The sequence below is a fragment of the Hyaena hyaena genome, unplaced genomic scaffold (genome assembly GCF_003009895.1).
Source record: "Hyaena hyaena isolate Hyena2069 unplaced genomic scaffold, ASM300989v1 scaffold_57, whole genome shotgun sequence".
In the NCBI taxonomy this organism is placed as follows: Eukaryota; Metazoa; Chordata; class Mammalia; order Carnivora; family Hyaenidae; genus Hyaena; species Hyaena hyaena.
Window position 1 is genome coordinate 2056743 of NW_024080690.1, and position 22721 is coordinate 2079463.

Below are 22721 nucleotides of genomic sequence, written 5' to 3' on the forward strand. Positions count from 1 at the left end.
GAGCCTAACATGGGGTCGATCCCACAAACTGTGAGATCATGACCTGAGCCAACACCAAGTTTCAAACACTCAACCAACTGAACCACTCAGGCACCCCTGCGCTCTTTTAAAAAATTTTTTTTAATGTTTTATTTATTTTTGAGAGAGAGATAGAGACAGCATGAGCAGGGGAGGGTCAGAGAGAGAGGGAGACACAGAATCCGAAGACAGCTCCAGGCTCTGAGCTGTCAGCACAGAGCCTGACATGGGGCTCAAACCCACGAACCGTGAGATCATGACCTGCGCTGAAGTCAGACGCTTAGCTGACTGAGCCACCCAGGCGCCCCTCCTGTGCTCTTTTTTAATAGCTGTGATCATGTTTTATGGAAAGCCTGATCTTAGCCTATGTTCTATAAACCTGGACAAAGAACCTATTTTTTAAATTTGTTTTATGTAATTTTTTTTTTTGGTAAAAAGTAAACAGAAGAGAAGATATGGGGTAGTTATAAGGAAGATAAGTGTTTTAAAATGAGCATTTAGCAAAATTCAACATTCATTCATGATAAGAACGCTCAGAAAAATAAGAATAGAAGGGAACTTTAACATGATAAAAAGCATCTACAAAAGAAACTATAGATACTATCATCCTTAATGGGAAAGACTAAATACTTTCTCCCTAAACTTGGGAACAAGGCAAGGATGTCTGTTCTCACTACTCTTACACAGCATAGTTCTGAGATTTCTAGTCATTGCAAAACAAAACAAAACAAAACAAAACAAAACAAAACAAAACAAAACAACAACAACCAAGGGAGTAAAAGGTGTATAGATAAGAACGAAAGAAGTAAAACTGACTCCATTTGCAGATGACATGATTGTCTATATACAAGCCCATGGAGCCTATAACAAAAATTCCTGGAACTAAGAAGTGAATTGAACAATATTGTAGGATACAAGGTAAACATACAGAAATCAGTTGCATTTCTATATATTAAAAACAAATATATGAAAACTGAAAAAACCAATACACTTTACAATTGCTGGAAAAAAATGCTTAGGAGTAAATCTAACAAGACATATGTAGGGATTACATGGCACTTGTGTTCAGAAATGAAAACTTATATTCAAATACCTGTGCACAAATGTGTATAGCAGCTTTATTTACAATAGGCCCAAACTGCAAATAACCATATGTCCTTCAACAGACTAATGGACTGTGGTACATCTATACCATGGAGTACTATTCAGCAATCAAAAGGAATGAGTTATTGGTGCATGTAACAACCTGGATGAATCTGCAGAGAATTATGCTGAATGAAAAGATCTAATCCCAAAGGGTTACATACTGTATGATTCCATTCTTGAAATGACACATTCAGGAATGGAGAACAGATTGATGACTGCCAGGGGCTAAAACAGTGAGTGAGTGTGGGAGGAAAGTGGATGCATTTATAAGGACAACACAAGGGATCTTTATGGTGACAGAAATGTTCTATAGCCTGATTGTATTGATGTCAATATACTCATTGTGATATTGTAGTGTAGTTATGTGAGATGTTACCATTGGAGAAAACTGAATAAAATATACATGGGAACTCTCTATATTATTTCTTTATATAATTCCTAACGCTTGCATATGAATCTACAATTATCTCATACTAAGAAGTTTAATTTAAAACTAGGGGCTCCTGGGTAGCTCAGTGGGTTAAGCATCAGACTCTTGATTTTGGCTCAGGTTTGAGCCCCACTTTGGGCTCTGCACTGGCAGTGCAGAGCCTGCTTGGGATTCTCTCTCCTTTTCTCTCTGCCTCTCCTCTGCTTTCTCTCTCTCAAAATAAATAAACTTTAAAAAAAATAAAAATATGTTTCTTCAATAACTGTTCTACAGTTATTTTAAAATTTAAAATATGTTTAAAAATATTTAAAAATGTTTTTATTTCTGAGAGAGAGAAAGATAGCGTGAGCAGGGGAGGATCAGAGAGAGAGGGAGATACAGGAATCTGAAGCAGGCTCCAGGCTCTGAGCTGTCAGCACAGAGCCCGATGTGGGACTCAAACCCATGAACTGTGAGATCATGACCTGAGCTGAAGTCGGACACTTAACTGACTGAGCCACCCAGGAGCCCCGCTAACATATTGTTTTTAACAGTTGCTGACATATTTCATCAAATGCCTTGTTTTAGCCTATATCCTATAAGCCTGGGTGAAGAGATTTTGTTTACATGTTTTGTGTAAATTTTTGGGGGGGGGGGGTAAAAATTAGAAGAGAACATAGGTAAAAACTAGAAGGAGGAAAAGTGTTTTTCTTTCTTTGAAACGAGTTCCCTAAAACTAATTTTGTGTTTTACATTAAAAAGAGATATACTTTCCTGAGAGTTTTACTCTTGACTCTGATGGGGGCCTGGGGTTCAGAATGGGTCAACAAGCCGTGGTAGGGTCTCTAAGCTGCTGTGATGGCTAGAAGGGCCTTTCATTTTCTTGTATTTAACGGCCCCAAATCCACCTTAGAAATGCCCTCAAATACTTTTGTTATTGTCTGCATTTGAGGGCATCACCTATTTTTTCCCTTTAGTCCTGTACATTTCCTTTTCTTCTCTTCAGCCTCTTCCTCCTCCCCTGGCTGACTCTTTGACTTAATAATCAAATTTTCACTTAAGAGGTATTTGCACTGAAAGTTCCAGAGTGTTCTGGGTTAGGTATTCTGTGTTGGTAGCTGCACACAGAATCCAAGTCCATTGTCATGCTGATTTCTTTTAAACAGAAGTTAGGCTTTCTAGGAAAAAAGGGTGTGGTTTATGACATTATCGAATACCCAACCGTTCATATCAAGAGAAGCAAAGAAACCAAAATCCACGATTATTTTGTTTGAAACCTAAAACTTGAAAAATACATTCATGAACAAACTAAGCATCAGAGGAACCACCTGGAGTGAATTCAGTAGTCCGTGAACTATTTGGCAGCTCCGTTTGTCCATCTCTGGGGACCAGGCACACAAAGATGAGGAACCAGGCCCTGCCACACCCTCACTGTGCTGTGTCATGGGTGGACAGACCGTGGCCACTTAATGACATTGACAAAGACAGTAGCTGGCCTCCTGAAGCCCTTACCTTTGCCAGGCAGTGAGAGCTTCCTCCCCTGTGGCTCCTGGGGACGGCATTTATTTCACCTCTCTGTAGGAGGGCACTGAGGGGGAGAGCAGGGCCATCCTTCCACTGCCAGAGCCCCACAGTTCCTGGGGCCTGGCCCCTGGAAAATGCCTAGCAGCATGGGTACAAGGTGCCGTAACTGTGGGGTAGCCACTCAGAACTAACAAATGTTTTCATTTTGGGTGAATCGGTGGGCAAGGCAAGTCCTTGTGAAAACCTGTCTACACGTGTTTAAAGCGGTGTTGGAATGTTCAATCCCAAAAGATAGTGTCTGGCCCAGGTTCTTGGGGACGGCGGTGAGGAACTGCACCATCATTGGTCTTACCTTTTTAGTCACCTGGGGCTTAGAGGCTTAAAAAAACAACCTGTTTTCTTTGGTTGGTTAAACAACCACTGCCTACATTTCAATACTCGTTCAGTGTTAATTTCCATTAGTAAGAGTCACCCATGCCCAGCACAATGCTACCTTCTTTCCATACATCATCTCATTCAATGGTTCTAAACCACCACCCCCCCCCCCCCCCCCCCCCCCGCCCCGACCATGGATGAATGGCTAAAACACCCCAGAGTTCCTGATTCAGTAGCATTAGGGCCAAAACGTTTGCATTTCTCACAAGTTCCCAGGAGGCGTGGATACTTGCTGGTCCACACCTCTGAGGTTTAAGTCAATCTGTCTAAAACAATCCCCATTTGACATTGAGGAAACGGCAAGAAGTGTCAGGGAGCTTGACCACAAAGCTCACTGCTACTGACCGTAAGCATCTGTTCATCCAGCATGGTTAATTTTTCAGAGGAAGTAGCAAGCGCCTAAGAAAGCCTTAGATGGATGCCAAGGCCGCAGACTAGTGAGCTGTGGCACGTGTGGCAAGGGTTTGAGAGTCAGGCATGGGGGGGAGGGCGGGAATATCTAGGGTGATGCCTCGGGGAGGAGCAGCCCTGGAGGGTGCCGGGTGGGGAGCGTGGGGTCTGTTCTTGTCCGGGGAGAACAGTGCTGGAAGGACAGCAGGGAAGGGGTTAAAGGCCCACTCGGTGGATCACTTTCTTCCGCCGCTGGCTTCCTGGTGTCTGCACCTGCGGGCTGGGTTTGTGCAGGCTTCTGTCTACACCGTGCCTCTTCTTCTCTCCTTCAGGCTCCTTTCCCATGTTTCGCATAAAAGGGAGAGGAATAGCTGAAAAGTGCAGGACGAAAATAAACAACAGGCTTTTCTTTCTGAATTTGTTTTGTGATGGTATAAATCTTTGGACCGTTGAAATTAAAAAAAATAAATAAAAGGAAACTAAAGAAAAAGCTTCACATAATTAGAGGAAAGGGAAAGAAGAGTCATGCATGACGCGAAAGCTATGTCTAGATTTGTCGCAAACACACTCAGATTTTAAAATTTGAAAACCCAAGGAGAGGCTTGGCGGTGTGGAGAGGTGTAAAGTGAGGTTGGAGACCTGGTGGCCCCCTGGCCAAATTCCACTGACATGTTTTGTTTGGCTCACACAGTATTCGAAAAATATTCAAATCGGTTTAAAATGTGGGCGTCTTCACACTCTAGCCCCTGGTTTCCGGCTTTTCTTGAGGACTGGGGAGTGCTAGCTTCGGGCCTGTGAAAGGGCATGGCTCCTGGTCAGAGCGCCTGCCAGCACATCACCCCATCTAGAAGGTTCTGGGCCCAGACTTGGAGCACCACCACTCACCTGCCGGGCCACTTTGGGGCTGGCATTTAACGGACTCTTCCTCCTCACCCGCCCCTGCCCCCGGCTGTCTCGTGTGTGTGACAGCCCATCATAAACACGAAACACAGGGGACCTGTAAGGAGGGGGTTCCCAACCACACAGGCAACCCCTGGGCAAGCGGGCATTAGGAAGAGACACTTCACGACAGCTCACGGACAGGGAGGGAAGCCCACGTAAGGGAAGCGCTCCGCCAAGTGTCACCCATTCCTCTCCTTAGAAAAAATTTTAAAGGTGTTTAAAAACTGTGTTTTCTAAAATTATTATGATTATTTTACAAGATCCATGCAGTCTACATGGTGCTTTATAGGGCGTATCCGGCTACAGCTGGCGCACGTCGGGGGGTTTTATGGCAAATTATTCTCGGATTACTCTTTAATGCAGCAAGGTCTGCCTGTTGTCTGAGCTCCCTGGGTCATACAGAAAACCCTCAGACTTGATACAAAACAGCTGCCTTAGTCAGCTGTTCCAAAAAAGGAGCAGTTTTAGGCCGAAGCAGCAGGAGAGGGGTTTTTGTAGCTGATAGAGATTTTGAAAAATGTTGAATTACTCTTTCCTCGCCATTAAAGTGTGATTTAATTTTGTTTCTAACAAATTGTGTAAGTCGAAAAAGAAGTACCCTGAGTAGGAGTGTGGTAAGTGCATTCTGGCAATACTTTACAGCATGTCCTGGGGGGCTGTTCCCCTGGGAGGGCAGCGGGCACAAAACTCCAGCTGACCTCCGCATCCCTGGGCCTCAGCCCTGGCTGGGCTGGGGTCAGGGGGCCAACCCCTAGGCCTCCCTCCTCTCTCTCCTCTGGCTTCCTGCTGAGACCAGCCACAAAAGGGTCAATTGTCTGAGGCCTCGCTTTGTCTCAGGGGGCTCTCTGGGCCTCTCTGAGTGCCAAAGTGTCTCTGTGCACGTGGGGAAGTGCCTGTCTATATGGATGTGTGAATGTGCATGCGTGCCAGTGCACACATATGTCTGCCTCTGGGTATTGTGTAAGCATGCGTGTGCATGTGTGCACTTACGAACACATGCTTGTTGGTATATGTGCACACACGAGTGGTGTACACGTGCATGCATATGTGTGACTGTGGGCATGTATGCAGGCATAAGTGTGCACGCACACACGTGTGACTTGGGTCTGAGCGTGCATGTATGCATACATGCATGTGTAAATTGGGCACAAAGTGTGCACCTGCACGTGGATGCATGTGTGTCTGTGCAGACAGAAGCAGTGGTGAGACTTGGTTAACGCAGTTCTGAGTTGCTGATGCTTCTTAGCAGGGCGAGGGTTTATAGAGGCTGACTGGCCCATGGGGGTTCCTAATGCCAGGACGGAAGACTATCTCTGCCCCATCTCTCAGTAGATTACAAGTTGCCGTTGGTATTTGCTATGGTACAGAAACCTCGGGGAATTTTCTACCTTCCCTGCCTTCTCTGGGGTCAGATAATATGTAGGAGGGTGGAGGAGTGGACAGAAAGACTGTCCTCTGAACTCATGTTCCCACCTGGGCTTCATGGCAAGCTCTACATGGAATTTTCTACAGTGTTGCAGCATCTGGGCAGGGCTGCCTAATTGGATCCAGTGCGTCTGTGTGGAGCGTACACCGTGTTTCCAGGACGGCTGTGTGATGCTCTGTCCCAATGTGCCACGTGGACTGGGGACGACCCATGCAGCTCCGGGGCCTGTACAGGGGTTTGGATCATCTGATCCCTAGCATGTTGTTACCTGGCCTGCGAGACGTGCCGCAGCTGTTCTGTGTGGTTCCATGATTTGCACTTTTCTTCCTTCACAAAGACGTCCTTTGTAGAATGACAACGAAAACATATTTGAGAAGTCAGGAAAAGGCAAATAAAAGTGCTTAATTGAAATTCATCTCTGTGCAGGATTGATCTCCCAGCCCCTTTTAACCAGCACGGCTACCACTGAACAACTTCCTCTGCTTTTTAAATTCTCGTTGTCCCTCCCACGCCCATTTTCTCTCCCTGCTCCAGCAATAGGCGTATCTTTCAACTGTGGAAAAGCCACCAATGAAGCAGAACTCTAAAGCTTATCAACACATTCAGTTGGTGAAATTATCTTCTAATAAGCCTAACTGTAAGCCAGAGCTTTTTAACTCCAGGAAATGTAAAGTTACGCGACATGGGAAATCTGCAAATTGCTCATCCTGACCTTTGGGCTGTCGTTTCTGTTTTTATTTTCTTCCTTAAATAATTTCCTCCTTGTTCTTTAAATTCTTGATTGTCCCTGAGGCCTCTTCTTCTGGTCCACTTAAATCTCAAAAAAAACAAAGAAACAAACAAACAAAACACCCTCCTGGTTTGTGTGATACGGAATCGGCTGGATGCTATATATTTCACACCCTCACTTTTAGGTGATCTTTTTGTAAAAGGAAGCCTATCTTCCCTGAGCCCTAATGGCCCGCCGCTGTCAGTTCTGCATTTGGCATGTGCACTGATGATGACACATGGCCGGATCATTCCGGAGCGGAGCTGTGCAAACAGTAGCTGGGGGTATTCTGCAGTGTGTCAAGCTGGACAGGTGTTGGGCTTTCTTTCCTTTTTAAAAAAGAATTCTAATTGAGTATGGTTGACATATTATATTCATCTCAGTGGTTTTACTTCTCCTAACTCTCCATCTCCTTGCTTCTTCCTTACCCCTTCTGCCCTCCCACTGCCCGTGGACCCTTGGGTCATCTGGTAGCATCCCAGAGAGCCCACGTAAGTGACCCCCCTTCCTTCCCCCCCCCCCACCCTGCCCACTGTTGCCCACCGCCACTGGGGCTAATGTCAGGGAAACTGGCAGTGATCAGTTTGGGGATGTTAAGGTTCGATGTAGGCAGACTTTGTGGGCAGAAATGATATTATAGATAATACTTGGATTTTTAGCTGCTGTGGTTTCTTAAACTAGTGCAGCCACAAGTGGACTGTCAAGACTTTTATAGGCATGCTTGAGGCTCATCATCATTTTCACATAATGAAATACTTTCCAAGTTCCAAAAGCTAGCTTAAAAATTAAATTTTGGGAAATGAAAACATTTTCATAAATGAGGCACCGCCTATATATAGTGGCAGTAGTGGTAGTTACTATTTATAGACTTTTTCCTACCTATCCGGCAGCACACACACACATGTGTGCACACAGATACAAACACAAAAGTAGAAAAATTGCTCCATCCTTGCGTGAGAAAATAATTCTTTGCCCATTATATAGAGGCAGACACGGTGGCTCTGAGAGTTTATATAACGTGATGCCCATGTAGTCAGCAGTTGAACTCATATGGCCTGACCCTTCTGGAACCCGTGAGCTAGCTGAGGCCCATGCCATATGATTTGACCCCATCTCATGCTTGAGAGCATTCCATGACATCCCCAGAGTGAACAGGAAATCACAGTGCCACCTTGGCCTCTACTTGTTGCTATGTGCAGCGACTGTGTACACTCTCTCTTGAGTTCACTCACGTACAGCAGGCTCAATCTCTTTGCTGCCCTTAGAGGCGCACCTTGTCGGCCTTGAGCTTATGTGTGAAGGTTGTGCAGTATGAAGGTTGTGCCGATCCTGCCAGCCAGACTCTGGCCCGGGTGGCCAGTCCTCTTCATGGCCTGGACTCTGCTCGGCACCCCTGGGGCAAGTGCGAGTAGGGAAGGAGCTCTTCCCAGGACCGGGATATGGCAAACCTCAGAATCAGCCACACTCTGAATCCCGTCCTTTGACGGCTTTGTCTCAGAGCTGAAAGAGCCCTGTTTTGCTCATACAGAGAGTAGAATGGTGGTTGCCAGGGGTTGGGGGTGGGGCGATGTTGGTCAGAGGGTATAAACTTTTAGTTGTAAGATGAATAAGCTCTGGAGAGTTAATGCACCACATGGTGACTACGGTTAACAGTAGTGTATTGTGTACTTGAAATTTTCTATCTCACCAACAAAAGGGAAAACAAGGCATTTATGTGAAGTGATGGATGTGTTAATTAATGGGATAACATATGGTAATAATTTCACAATGTGGATGCATATCAAATCATCACTGTAAATATTAAATATATACAATTTATTTGTCAATTATACCTCAATGAAAAAATTTAAAAAATTAAATTTTAAAGAAAATGGAAGGAAAAAGAAAAGCAAACCACCAACAAAAAGTCTCTGTTATGAAAGGTCTTTCCAGACAAGACAGATGAGAGACACATGTCTAATTCACAATGAAATATTTTGGGTGTCTCTAAGACCCTTTCAAAATCTGACTAGTCTTTAAGAATGACGTTGAAACTAAAGATCTATCATTAAAAGGTGGTATTTATGAAACATAAGCAGTAGGAGATTTTAGGAAATGTTTAAAAAGTAATGGACCATCTTAAGTTAATTTTCTTATGAACCTAGCAATCTCTTCATATTATTTAATATGTATTTTTCTCTTTTTTTAATTACAGCTTGGGTTGACGATAGCCATTCGCTATAGCCACAGGTAAAGTTAAATTTTTTTTTTCCTCTTGAGAGATACCCTTCCTGGTTTATAGCTTTGGGTTTAATCAAATCTGTGGGTTTTTGAGCTAAATTTTGACGGCTCCTCTACCTATAATATCAGTTCACAGCAATTTGAATTGTTCCAGTTGCTTCATTGGTGAGGGCTACTATTTGGAGGAATATTCCTCTATTTGGAGGAATAGAGCTTTTACTTAAAGGTGGTGGCAGGTAGCACATTTCTTTTAAAACAAAAAATGTATTGCTCTGGGGCAGGGACGTGAGTGATTTCTGGGTCGTGTATTCTGTCTAGGGGTAAGAGCAGAAATCAGGGATGTCCCGCATGAGCGGTGAGGCTGGAAACGGAAAGCTGAGTGAAGCCCCTGTCCCTTCCATGCCCCACCCCCTTGTCTTAAGTATATCTGAGAATGGCTAAAAGTGACTTTTTTTTGGGTCTTGTTTCATGATTTCTGCCTTTTTCTCAAGTGCATCATATTTATGAAAAACATTGGTATCTTGTACTAGTATCCAAGTACATGCATCCCCTCATGCACATCAAAATGTAGTAAGATGTTGAGTTTGTTAAAGATCCAGTCTCAGTGGAAGGGTAATAATAAGCAGTGTCCCTCCTGCCCTTGCACACACTGTGCTCATAGCCTCCTCAAAGTGCCACCCTCAGGTCAGCTCAGGACACCTGGCCAACTCTCCACAAACAAGCCATAGTTACTGCAAAGGAGATCGCCTTCTAAATATGCTTGTTACAGGTTGTATATACTTGTTTGCAGTTAACTGTGGCTTGATCAACACAGTGGGCAATCGCAGAAGTGTGAAAAGCTGTTGGTGCACCATGAGGGGTAGAGCAGGAAGAAGGCAGGACTGGGTTAGAACCTCTTGGAACTAGGAGTGCGTGTGTGCGGAGAAAGATGTTTCTGGATACTCTTGAGGAAAGCTGCTACAGAGAAGTTCATGATTACCTTTTGGTGTGTGTGAGGGTGGTGGGGAATTTTCCCTTTCCATTATTTTTTTTAATAAGTGCTTATTTGTTTTTGATAGAGAAAGAGAGCGAGCGAGCACGTGGTAGTGTGAGCAGGGGAGGGGCAGAGAGAGAGGGAGACAGAGGATCCGAAGACAGGCTCCAGGCTCCAGGCTCTGAATTAGCTGTCAGCACAGAGCCCAATGTGGGGCTCGAACCCACAAAACGTGAGATCATGACCTGAGCCGAAGTCGGACGCTTAACCGACTGAGCCACCCGAGTGCCCCTGCCCTTTCCATTCTTTTCCTTTGGTGGAACCTTCCTCATATTCGAGTCCTGCTTATCAAGACTGTTTTCTGCATGAGAGCTAAAGGGGCCTCCTTAAGAAAGCTAAGGTCTTGCTCTAGTCAGGAGAGCAACCATGTGCTCATTCCTGCAGTGGTAAGGATTACTCTGTGGCTCTGTGGAGAGTTCTAACTTGTGCAGAGGCTCAGATCTATATGGAACCTGACCAAAAAATATCTTTCTTTTTAATACTTTGTGAGCCTGAGGGACTTTTGCCAACTATCAACCTTTTTGAATCAGGGAATCAGGTAAGATAGCAGAGCAGGAGAGACCTGATGGAGGTCCCCCAGTTGGATGGTGCCTTTGTCCCCATGCTTATCAGAGGGCCCAGGCCTGTTTCGTGGAAAAGATTCCTGGATGGCCTGCCCGGGGCCATGGCGGGCCCCTGGCATCCTTCTGTATGGTTCCCAACACCATACAGAAGGTGGAGACTGTCGTCTGAGCTGAACATCTTCTTCATTTGGGAAGGGAAAATGTCTTCTTACCCTTGATTGGGTAGCGATTTAGATATGCCAGCTTTCCTGTGGGGTTGGCAGCAGGGGGTGCTCTCTGGGAGGAAGCGCTTTGCTTGGATTACGAATGACCTCTCCCTTTGGTTCCCCCTTCCCTAAAGCAGCCCAGTCTGGCGGAAGAAGTGTGGTTAGTAGACAGTGGTTATGCAGCTGAATAGAGACGTGGGCACCCTGAGCCGTGGTCCTACAGGAGCTAAGGAAAGGGGTTCCGTTGTGGAGAAGGAAAGAATGAGGCTGGGGCAGGTGAGAGAAGTCCATTTTAGAGAAGAAAGAGCTTTGGAATCACTCATCCCATGGCACATTTATGGAAAGCCCGTTCCCGTGGCCGCCTGAGGTCACTGAGCTACCAGTGTTCATGCTGGCAGCGCTCTGTGAGACGGGTTTGGAAAGACGGTGAAAGATGGCTTGACTCTGCTTCTGGAGCCCTCCGCTGGAGGGCTCAGGGCGGAGGACAGAGGCATCTGAAGGCTCATTCATTTCTGTGTCTATCTGTTCCTCTCCACACGGGTGTCCGTGTGGACTCCACGTGGGCTCATTTGGGCTTCCTCACAGCATGGTAGTGGCTCTCTCTGAGTGAGCATCCTGGAAAGGGAGAGCCAGGTAGAAGCTGTCTCCTTTCTGTCATCCAGCCTGGGAAGTCACGTAGCATCACTTCCACCTTATTCTGTTGGGGCGGTCACAGCCCCCTGCTGGCATTCAGAGGGAGGAAGCAGTCACCCCACCTTGCAGTGGAAGGAGGGTTGGTCTTATTGTAACAAGGGCATGAGAAGGGGGAACATCTTCATGTGGCCGTTTTGGGAAAATGGTGTCTGCTGCAGAGCCCAGCTGAATGAGAGGGTACTTATTTAAAGCCCTTGCAAAAGGAAATTTAAGACACTGTCCTGGCAATAGGGCACTTATGAGCCGGGGAAACACAATGAGTGTGTGAGAAGAAGACTTAAGGATAGACACACATTTTATAGGAGGAGGTAAATGAAAGACGGCTTCTTAGAGGAAGCGAATCTTAAACCATCCTCATGGAAGGTAGACTCAGTGGGCTCAGACAAGTGTGCTGCAGGCTGAGAATGCAAGTTCCTGAGCATAAATACAGGGACACTGTGGAGACTTTTTTGGGGTGAGACTGTGACAGGTGTAAATGCCCTATTCACATGTCCCATTCACCCAAGCCTAGATGAGGTTACTGAGGAGCATTTGACCTGTCCATGTACCAACATCTCAGATGCAGTTGGAAATTCAGAAAGCATTATCAGAGGTTGTACTTTCCAGAAATGATTTCTGAAATGTAAGGAATTGTTATGGAAAAGTTCCAGGAAGCACAACAGTGTCTGTAAATCTGTGGTGGGAAAGAAACCATCTTCTGGGAAGCCCCCAGTCTCCAGGAACCAAGGACTCTTAAAATTTTTTTAAATGTTTATTTATTTTGAAGGAGAGAGAGAGAGCGTGAGCAGGGGAGGGGCAGAGAGAGAGAGGGAGACAGAATCTGAAGCAGGCTCCAGGCTCTGAGCTGTCAGCACAGAGCCTGATGCGGGACTTGAACTCATGAGTGGTGAGATCATGACCTGAGCTGAAGTCAGACGCTTAACTGAACTGACTGAGCCACTAGGTATCCTCTGCAGGAACCAATGACTCTTAATAAGGTGTCGTGAAGAGCCGTTTGCAGGTCACTCTCTGTACCACCTTCCTTCACCCCACCTTCTTTGTCCTGTCTCTGGGGTCAGTGGGCACAGGAGGAATTAGCCTTTCCTCTCAGAAGCCTGCATGTCATTGGGTTGCCCGATGGTAGCTCTTCTGTCCCTCTGCTGCCTGTCACCCACTTCTATCCTCAGAGGAGAGGAAGAGGATGAAGGGTATGGGTTTCTGGTTAGGTGTCCTCTTTAAAAAAAAAATCCTGCTAGCTTATTTAAATTAATTGAGGCTTTGATCCTTTTGTTGATTGCTTTTTTTTCCCTTTTTGGTAAAATATACCTAACATAAAATTTACTATTTCAATCCTTAAACAAAGGTTAAAAAATGTACAGTTCAGTGAAATTAAGTATATTCACATTCTTGTGCAACTATCACTTCATCCATCTCTAGAACTTTTTAATCTTCCCAAACTAAAACTCTACACTCATTGAACACTAACTCCTCATCCTCTCCCGCCCTGCCTCCAGTCCTTGGTAACCCCCCCTTCTACTTTCTGTCACTGAGTTTGACTAGTGTAGGAACCTCATGTAAGTGGCATCATCATCCAGCGTCTGGCTTCTTTCACTTAGCAGAATGTCCTCAGGGCTCATCCATGTTGTAGCATGTGTCAGATTTCCTTCCTTTTTAAGGCTGAGTAAAATTCTTGTGTGTGTGTGTGTGTGTGTGTGTGTGTGTGTGTGTGTGCGCGCGCGCGCACGCGTGCACGTGTGTGCACGCACACACACAATTATCTATCAGTAGATATTTGGGGTGTTTCTTCCTCTGGGCTATTGTTAATGATGCTGCTATATACACGAGTGTACACAAATCTCTTTGAAACCTTGTTTTCACATCTTTTGGGTTAAATACCCAGAAGTGTAATTGCTGGAACAGATGGTAATTGTCTTTTAAGGTATTTTTGAGGAATCGCCGTACTGTTCTTCTGTCGATTACTTTTTAAAGTAGTAGTGTATCCTACATGTATGTAGGTCTGGGTCCACTGCAAAGGCTCACAGTTGTTTACCCAGGACCAGATGCTGGGATCGAGAGCTTCCTGGGTCCTCTTCATGTGCATCAGGATGCTTCTGGAAGCAAGGTTTGGGACTTGAGGTTCTCATCACCAGGTCTGTCTCCCAAAGTCTGAGGGAGGGGCAGGGCCAAGAGCGGACTGTGATAGGCTCCTGCGGTGGACGGGGGTGTGACGGAGGGAAGGGAGGTGGTGGGTGGGGCTTCAGACTGCTGTAATCTGGAAGACGGGCTCCTTCAGGAGTGGGCTGGACGTGAGTGTGCAGAGGAGAGGAGGAATCACTAAATCCTGTAAACTTGGTGGGCAGGCTGTGCCTCTTAGGCTGCCATGGACACATGGGGCAGCCTGGAGCAGGGGTCCCTTGTGTGGCAAAAGAGGGGCATAAGGCCCGAGGGATGCCCGGTTTTGTTTTAACGCATCTGCGTTTTGGCTTCGGCCATCAAATCTCCCTTGTTAGGGCGAGCAGTGTTAGAATGTCCTTTCCCCCGATTTCCGTACTAACACATGCACACCCCAACTGCTCCCACTCCTGACCTCAGACGTGCTGGTTCAGCCTCCAACTCTTGCTAGACCGGTAATTCCACACCGGGCGGTATGGTCTGGGAGAGCGTGTGGGTGTGGGTATGTGTGTGTGCGAGACGTCATGTGGGGTCAGGTGCTGAGGGGTCAGGAAGTAGAGAATGACACAGTCATATTCTGATGGGACAGATATACAGGCAAGGAGGAGCCTCTACCGTGACCGACTGTGCATTTAACAACAGCTTCTGTACATATTTCATTTATCCTCATGGCGTTTTAATTTATTTTTGTAAAGTCAAGGCGTTTTCACAGAGTGGAAAATTGTCTCTTGATGTTCATTCCCCACTGCTTGGCTTGAGGTTTTCGAGTGGAATCCACACGGTGGTGACAGCTGGGTAACCCCCAGAAGTGCCCTTTGCAGATAACAGCTCTTGGGGCCCCACCACCCACACAGTGGGGAAATTGTTCCCCACTGTGTGGGTGTTTTGTTTTTTTCTTTCTCTATAAGTTTGAAAGAGAGTTTAGATGCTCTTCCCGCCTGTCACAGTGCAGCAGCCCGAAGCCTGCTTCCTCCCGGCGGGAGCTCCTGGGCAAAGACAAAGCGGCTTCAAAGTGAGCATCTCGCCTCTAGCTCTCGTTTCTCTGATACGACGGACAGGCCATGTAACTAACAGCGTGGCATTTTTGCACATGGCCATGTTTCTAAGAATAGACCATGGAAGCAGGGTGGGCGAGCGGTGAACTAGCTCCCGGCAGAGTTGTGTTTTCTTTCTGTTGATTGTCTTTATTGAGTAAATTGGGACGGAAGCAAAAATTCCACTTGGCTCTGTTATAGTTAAATGGAAGTTCTCAGAGGTTTGGCTTTTCAATGAAGCCTAAAGATGTTTCTTTCCCACAACGGACTCTTTCTATCAGTTTCTTACAGGCTCTAACAAAGGCCGGATTTGGTACCCTGTTCAGGCCTGTGCCCTAACCCTAATTCTGGAGTTACAGGTGCCAACCCCCTAAAAGGCTTTGGTGTTCCCTAAGGGGTGACGAAGGGGCGGGAGCACTGGGGAGCTTGTGTGCGATCAGCCCCAGACAAATTGACAGTTTGACAGCCCCTGTGTTGGCCTTTGGAGGGCATGACCTTACACTGAAAATGCAGACCTCGTGATTAAATCTCATTCTGAGACCGCCTTCGAGTGTTTGCTTTGAACGAGCCAGAGGGCCTAGCAAGTACATGGTCATGTACTTCTGTGTTCTGATTTAGATTAGAAGTGGAGTTTGAAGTTCACAGATGAATCAGAATGCTTATTGAATGGACAGGCTACATCAATGAACAAATGAAATTGTCATCTTGAAATACAAAGGGAGGAAAAGACAAGAAACAGGGCCATCAGGCCTACTGGACTTTGATTCCAAGTGTTGGCAAATACCTAGCATCTCCCATTTGGAGCTGGTTTGATCTTGTGGAGACAGCTGGGGGACACTGTTGTTCTCCACATTTTGTAAAAATAAACAAAGATGCCTTTCTGCCCTTTTTTCCCCTTCCAGGGAATAGTTGTTTCTGTCACTGGAGCTTTCTGGCCGACTGCTCCATCTGTCTGTTTTTCAGACTTCACAGTGAGGCCCCGACCAGATTCATACATGAGGTTGCCAAGAAATGTATCCAACCCCAGTAGTACAATCTTAAAAGCAAAGCCATCTTGTGGAAGGTTGCGTTTTTAAGATAACCTTAACACAAAGTATTGCCCCTAAAAAGCAGAATGTGAATACTCACACAGTTTCTGAATTATATGTTCTTACTCAGTGAGGTCCTTCAAGGCCACACATGTGCTCTCATGGCAGAGCTTGGCCTGGGGCTGTGGAAGTGCCTGGAGAGTGGTGGATGCTTTTCAGGGTCTGGGGGCATCGTGGGGTGGGGGTGGGGTAGATAGATGTGTCTTCCTGTGCCTCTCCCGTCCCCTTCAACCTCATTTGGTGGCCTTGTTTTCCAAAGACATTCTGGTCCAGACTCTCAGCCATTTCCCCAGTCACACCTGCTCATCACATGTCTGTTGCCGTACCCCCAGGGTGATCTCTGGGGGTATATTTTGCCTGCCAGTTAGAGGATCTTTCTCAAACACAGATCTGATTATGCCCTTCCCACTCAAAAGCTCCCATGGGTTCCATGCTAAGGAAACAGAATTCTGACCCCAGACTTCATCTCCAACCCTGTCTCCTCAAATTTTGCACTTCTGAGCTTCCTGCCTACTCCACCCCTTGCTCTTACTATTTCCTTTGAGGAATTAACTCCTCTCTTCTCTTCTGCATTAGTGAACTACTACTCATCCTCTAATGGCCCCTGGGGTGGAAAAGATGTCACCTCATTTTCAAAAATTTGTCAAGCAACCATGCTCCTTTCTGTTGTTAGGGCTCAGGGCTGACCTCAACTTTGTGCCTTTCTTTTCCTTCCTGTATCAGGGAGCAGGTTGGAGAGACACACTACATTCCTGCCCCCCTCACACATGCCCCTCCACCTCAGAACGCTTGAATTCCACAACCCAGCCCTTACAGTCAAGGCCATTTGGCAAAGCCATTCTGTGTGGGTGAGTTTGGAAGGAACTGGTCAGTCTTTCTTCTATGACATCTCTGAGGGATGACCATCGCTCACTCCCTTACTTTTAAAAGGATAAGGCACCTAACTTAAATTGATCCAGAGATTTGACGAAACCCCAGTTAAAACATAGAAACATAAATATAAATATTTTGCAGAATGATAAGCTAATTCAAAAAATGACAAGCTAATTAAAAATGTATGGATAAAGGCAAAAGACCTAGATTAGCCAAAGCACAAGAGTTGGAAGACTGACACTACCAATTTCAAGATTTACTATAAAGCTATAGGAATCAAGACAGTGTGGTACTGGTGAAAGGAAATATAGATAGAATGAAGAGTTTAGAAGCAGACCCACACATAAGTCATCAGATGATTTTCAGTAGAAGGGCCAAGATAATTCGATGGAGAAAGGATGTAAATGGTATTAGAACAATTGGATATCTTTTAAAGAGAAACCCCCAAGCCCTCAACCCATACCTTACGACATGTACAACAATGAACAAAAGTGGGTCATGTGTGTAAAGTAAAACCTAAACGTGAAAACTTTATAGAAGAAAACCTAGCTGCAAATCTTTGTGACCTTGGGCAAGGCAAAGACTGCTTGGACACAGAGAGCATAAACTGTGAAAGGAAAAGTTGGTAAAATGGATTTTATCAAAATTAAAAACATCTGCTCTGTGAAAACCACTGCCTAGAAACTAAAAGACAAGCCACAAACCAGGAGAAAATATTTTCAAAACACATATCTGATAAAGGACTTGTATTCAGAATGTGCAGAGAACCCTTACAGCCCTTTAACAAGAAAACAATTTAATAAATGGGCAAAAATTCTTGAACTGATACTTTACTGAAGAAGAAACACAAATGGGATGGCAAAAGAGAAAGAAAAGAAATGGCAAATAAGCACATGAAGGGATGCTTGACCTTGTTAGTCATTGAGGAAATGTAAATTAAGACCACAATGAGATACCATTATACATATATCAGAATGGCTTAAACATCCCCTCCGCCCCGAAATCCCCCTAAAACAACAAAACACAGACCCACAAAATCCTGACAATATAGTAAGAAGTTGTGAAGTAACTATAGTTCTTCTACATTGTTGGTGGGAAAGCAAAATAGTGTGGCCACTTGGGAAGATACTTTGCAAGTTTCTTATAATGTTGAACATAACCTTACCATATGACCCAGTGCCCCCACTCCCAGGGAGTACTGACATGGGAGAAATGAAAACATTTGCCCATACAAAGACTTTATGCAAAGACCTTTAGCGGTTCTGTTCATAATAGCCAGAAAGTGAAAACAATAAGAGGGTAAACAGACTGTGGCCCATCTGCCCAGGGAAATATTACTCAGCAAATAAAAGGAATCATGTTGAGTGAAAGAACCCAGACTTCAGAGTGCATATGCTGTATGATTCCATTTGCATGACATTCTAGAAAAGGGAGAACTACAGGGAAGAAAGTGGGCCAAGGAGGGGTTAACTAGAAAGTGTCATGAAGAATTGGGGAGGGGGCACATGTTTTTTTTCCCAAACTTGTAGAACCCTAACACCTGAAACAGGTGAATTTTACCGTAATTGAAGTATACCTCTGTGAACTTGAATTAAAGAGAGCTAACACAGGGGAGAGCCTGGGGCACTCTGGTGTGAGACCACCTTGCCTGAGTCCTATGTCCAGGGGCACTTGGGTGGCTCCGTCGGTCAAACATCTGACTCTTGATTTCAGCTCATGTCATAATTTTGCAGTTTGTGGAATCAAGCCCTGCGTCGGGATTCTCTCTCTCTGCCCCTTCCCCGCTCACTTGCTCTCTCTCAAAATATTTAAATAAACATTAAAAAAATAGTCCTGTGTCCAGGTGCTTCAGGGTATGGAATTATGTTGTTTTTGGGATGCCTGGTCATGGTTTTGCCCACTTGATTGTTTTCAGTGAAGGTGAGTTGTTGGATGTGTAACTAACACACGCCTGAAGTTTAACTCACCCTCTTTCTAAGGCTTTCCATGGAAACCAGTTGCCAGGTGTGGTCAGAACTGTTGTCAACTGGATTTTTCATATGGAAAGGTGCTCTAGCCAGGCTCTCTTCTTGGTCAGTTCAGCCTGAGGCCATTGGGTTTGACCTTATTCTTCACTCACGAGGCTGTTGCCGGGGTGGAGGCCTTGGAAGGGCTCCAGGGGGCCACCAGAGCCAGTTCTCCATTCTGTGGTTCACTGGGCCTGTAGGGGGTGCTGGGATGACACACCAGGCTTGACTTGCTCCCCTCCATGGAGCGGAGGTCCCCAGTGTGGGGGCCTGAGGTCACGTTCCAGGAGGCACTGCTCATCTCATCCATCTGGAAAACTCATCGGCGGGCCGGTCTCTCCCCAGAGACTGGGGGAATGGGGTACAGCTGTTTCCAGATCTCACCAGTGAGAGAGTAGTGAGAAAGCAGCTCTGCACTCCACCCCCTGGCTTCCGAGGCAAATGTGGCAGGTGTCACCCCAACTCCCACTTGGTTGATTGCCACTAAGCACCGGGCAGGGGGCGGGGCCCCAGGCACCCAGTAAACGGGCGGTACAGTGCACCGGGGCGAAGGGGAGACAGGGAAAGCAGCCTGGACGAAGATCACCAACACACTCCTCATTGTGCTGAAGGGAGCTGCCATTCTGCCAGGGCCCGGGAGGCCAGCTCACAGACCACGGTCGAGGCTAGAGTTTATAACAGCCAAGCTGGGTGGGGGGGCCTGCAGGGTCCTTCTCTGTATTCCCGTGACTGGTGCCAGAATGCCCTAGTCCAGCGGGCCACTTATAGTGAACATGCAATGGGCCTTCACTCATTTTATGGAAGGAGAGTTTACTAAGACCCTGGTTGTGTTTTCCTTAAGTGGGAGAGGACAGAGGGAGTTCTCTGATCAGCCTCATGTGTTGGGGGGCCCAGTTCTCAGGCCAATTGTCTAAGGCTTTCCCTGCAAGCTTGGCTTAAGGTTTTACATCTCCTCTTCTGAGGAGTGTTTCTCAAGTTTTAACGTACAGTTAACTTGGCAAGATGCAATCTTGAGGCTCTGTTAAGTTAGCCACAGAAAGTTCTAGATTTACTTCCTCCCAGTCACCAGGGTGTCTCATTTGTAAGTAATTTTTTCTGTGTAAATGACATTTTGGCCTCTTACGTGGTTCAAACTATCTATGCATCAGGAACATTGGCTACACAGAGGACTGGGCCTGTAGAGGACCCGAGGGGGTCTCCTGAAGGGGGCGGCATGTCTGCCATCCACTGTGGGCCTGATGGGAAAGAAATCATGGGAGGCAGCTTTTATAGCTTTTTCCTGAGGTGTCTTATCACTTAGATTTTGTTTCCTGCTGAGGTTGGTAGAGCCACAAGTGCCATATAGAGAAGGAAATATGTAAATTTACACTCCCGAGTCTTTTATAAGGTAGATGTGACTGCTTCTACAGTGGCTCGTTATGTTATACAAGACAGCCTCCACTTCCTTTGACTTTGCGGTAGGTGGGGACGGCAAGGGGGTTTTAGAGCCACATTTATATCCTCACGTGTAGGCATCTGTGCATGTCCCCAGCATCCCACCCCCAGAGAATGAATTACTCCCTTGTCTACATTCCCCACTGTGTTGGCCTCTTATGTGGTGGCACATCTTGCAGTTATTTACTTAGGCTCCTCCTAGACTGTTAGTTCTCAACTGGGGAATTTTGTCCCCTAGGGACATCTGGTGATCTTTTTGGTTGTCCCAGCTTTGGGGAGGGTACTACTGGCAATCAGTGGGACATCGCTAACCATCCTGCAGTGCACGTAGCATAGCCCCTCACCATGAACAATAATCCTGCCCAAAATGTGAATAGTCCCAAGGTGGAGAAACTCTGTCCTAATGCCTCTACAGTATTTTTTTAAGTATTTATTTTGAGAGAGAGAGAGAGAGAGAGAGTGAGAGCCAGAGAGCAAGCACATGGGAGAGGTAGAGAGAGAGAGAGGGAGAGAGAAAGAGAATCCTAAGCAGACTCCACACTGTCAGTGCAGAACCCGATACTGGGCTTGAACCCATGAACCATGAGATCATGACCTGAGCCAGAACCAAGAGTTGGAGGCTTAACTGACTGAGTCCCCCAGGTGCCCCAGGCCTCACAGTATTTATTCCTCTTTCAATCTCATTGGCCTGGCAAGTATCAATCACATGTTCAGTCAACAGAGATTGAATCAAATCTGTTATTAAGAGCCTCACATGCTGTGTTGGCTTTGTGTTGACAAAATACTCCCCTGGAAACCTCTTTTTTCTCTTTTGTTTGCCTGTTTGTTTAAACATAGAAATCAAACCAGCTTTCAATTAATCATGCTAATGGGCAGGAGAGAATGTAGGCTCTCCTTAATGGTGTAGCACCCAGAATCGATTTATCTAGGCGATGCTATAGAGGTACAGAATCAACAGTTAGACTCATTTGTCACTCTCTGGAGCCAGTACTCTTCTGTCCCTAGTTTGGCTTTCATTGGAGACACATGGGAGGGCTCTGCCCTGTTGATAATCCACAAGGTGTGACAGGTAATTGGAAGGTAATTGGTTATTCTACCTTGACTGTCCTATTTCTAGTCTTCTTCTCACCTTTCCCCCTTTATAAAATCTTAAAGTGAAAAACAAATAAAATCCAAGACATTGAAAAAAATTCTAGTTGAATGTGAGTTCATTCATTTGTTCATTCAACTAGTATTTATTGAGTATCTACCATGAGTAGATAAAGGTGAAAGCACACCACGTCTACATCAGGTGACTCTGGTGGGAAAACTGTATGGTAAGGGTGATAATGGAAGTGTTCAATGTAGTGAGGCATGAATGTATGTATATGTGTGTGTGTGTGTGTGTGTGTGTGTGTGTGCAGGTGGCCATTGCAGGTTCCACAGGATGGGCGGGAGTCAACTTCTGGAGGAGGAAGAGATGGGCAATGGGCATGGTGGAGGATGTGATTAGCATTGTCAGTACAAATTCTAGATCCCCTCTCATCTGTAGCTGTTTGTGATTGTCCAGCCAGAGACTTGCTGTCCCCTCATGAAGGAGGCATGATATGATGGTTTTACACCAAGTGCATGTGGGGACTTGAACTCACGTCTCCTAGTCCCAGCAGAAGACCTTTTTCCCAGTGTGTCACCAATCCCACTGGGAGTCCCGGGGATGATTTCATGTGGCTTACAGCTTTGATCCAGCCTCAGGAGGAGTTCTTGTTTGCTGGTCACTCGCAGGGGCCAGGGCCTGGTGGTGGGAAGATAATTCAATCACATGTGGGTTGGGAGGGAGAATTAATGCTGATGGAAAATTTCTGTTTAAAATACATCTACTTAGGGGCGCCAGGGTGGCTCAGTCGGTTGAACGGCCAGTTCTTGATTTTGGCTCAGGTCATGGTCCCCTGGGTCATGAGATCGAGCCAGGCATTGGGCTCTATGCTTGGGATTCTCTCTCTCTCTCTCTCTCTCTCTCTCTCTCCCCCCTTCTGCCCCTCCCCTACTCGCTCCAGCACTCTGTATCTCTCTCTGTCTAAAAACAAAAAATAAAATGCATTTACTTAAGTAAAAGCTGAGTGGATGCATGGAAGAGTTGTTAACAAGACTTTAGGCAGTGATAATGTGGCAGAAAGCACAGAGGGCCATCTGTGTGGCCGTGGTCTGGAAAGGGCCCACTCAACCTCAGGGGAGAGGTGGCCCTCCTCAAGGGGTCCAGGAGTGACCAGAATTTTCTGAGTTTTCATACCCTCACTTGATAAGGGGAGGGAGGCAGTGGTCCTTGTCCCACTGCTGGGGGTCAAGGATACTGCTCTGCTCAGCCCACCCCTACCCCCAGTCCAT

The 22721-nt window shown here is 46.0% G+C and overlaps 1 protein-coding gene across 1 annotated transcript in view; it reads left to right on the forward strand.

Annotated features, from left to right (window-relative positions):
* The window catches only part of ACOXL (acyl-CoA oxidase like), a 342588-nt gene that overhangs the window by 96842 nt on the left and 223025 nt on the right, over window positions 1–22721 (forward strand). The window contains exon 10 of the mRNA XM_039231678.1: window positions 9254–9288. Coding sequence (XP_039087609.1) covers window positions 9254–9288 — 35 coding nt within the window. The remainder of the gene's footprint in view (window positions 1–9253; window positions 9289–22721) is intronic.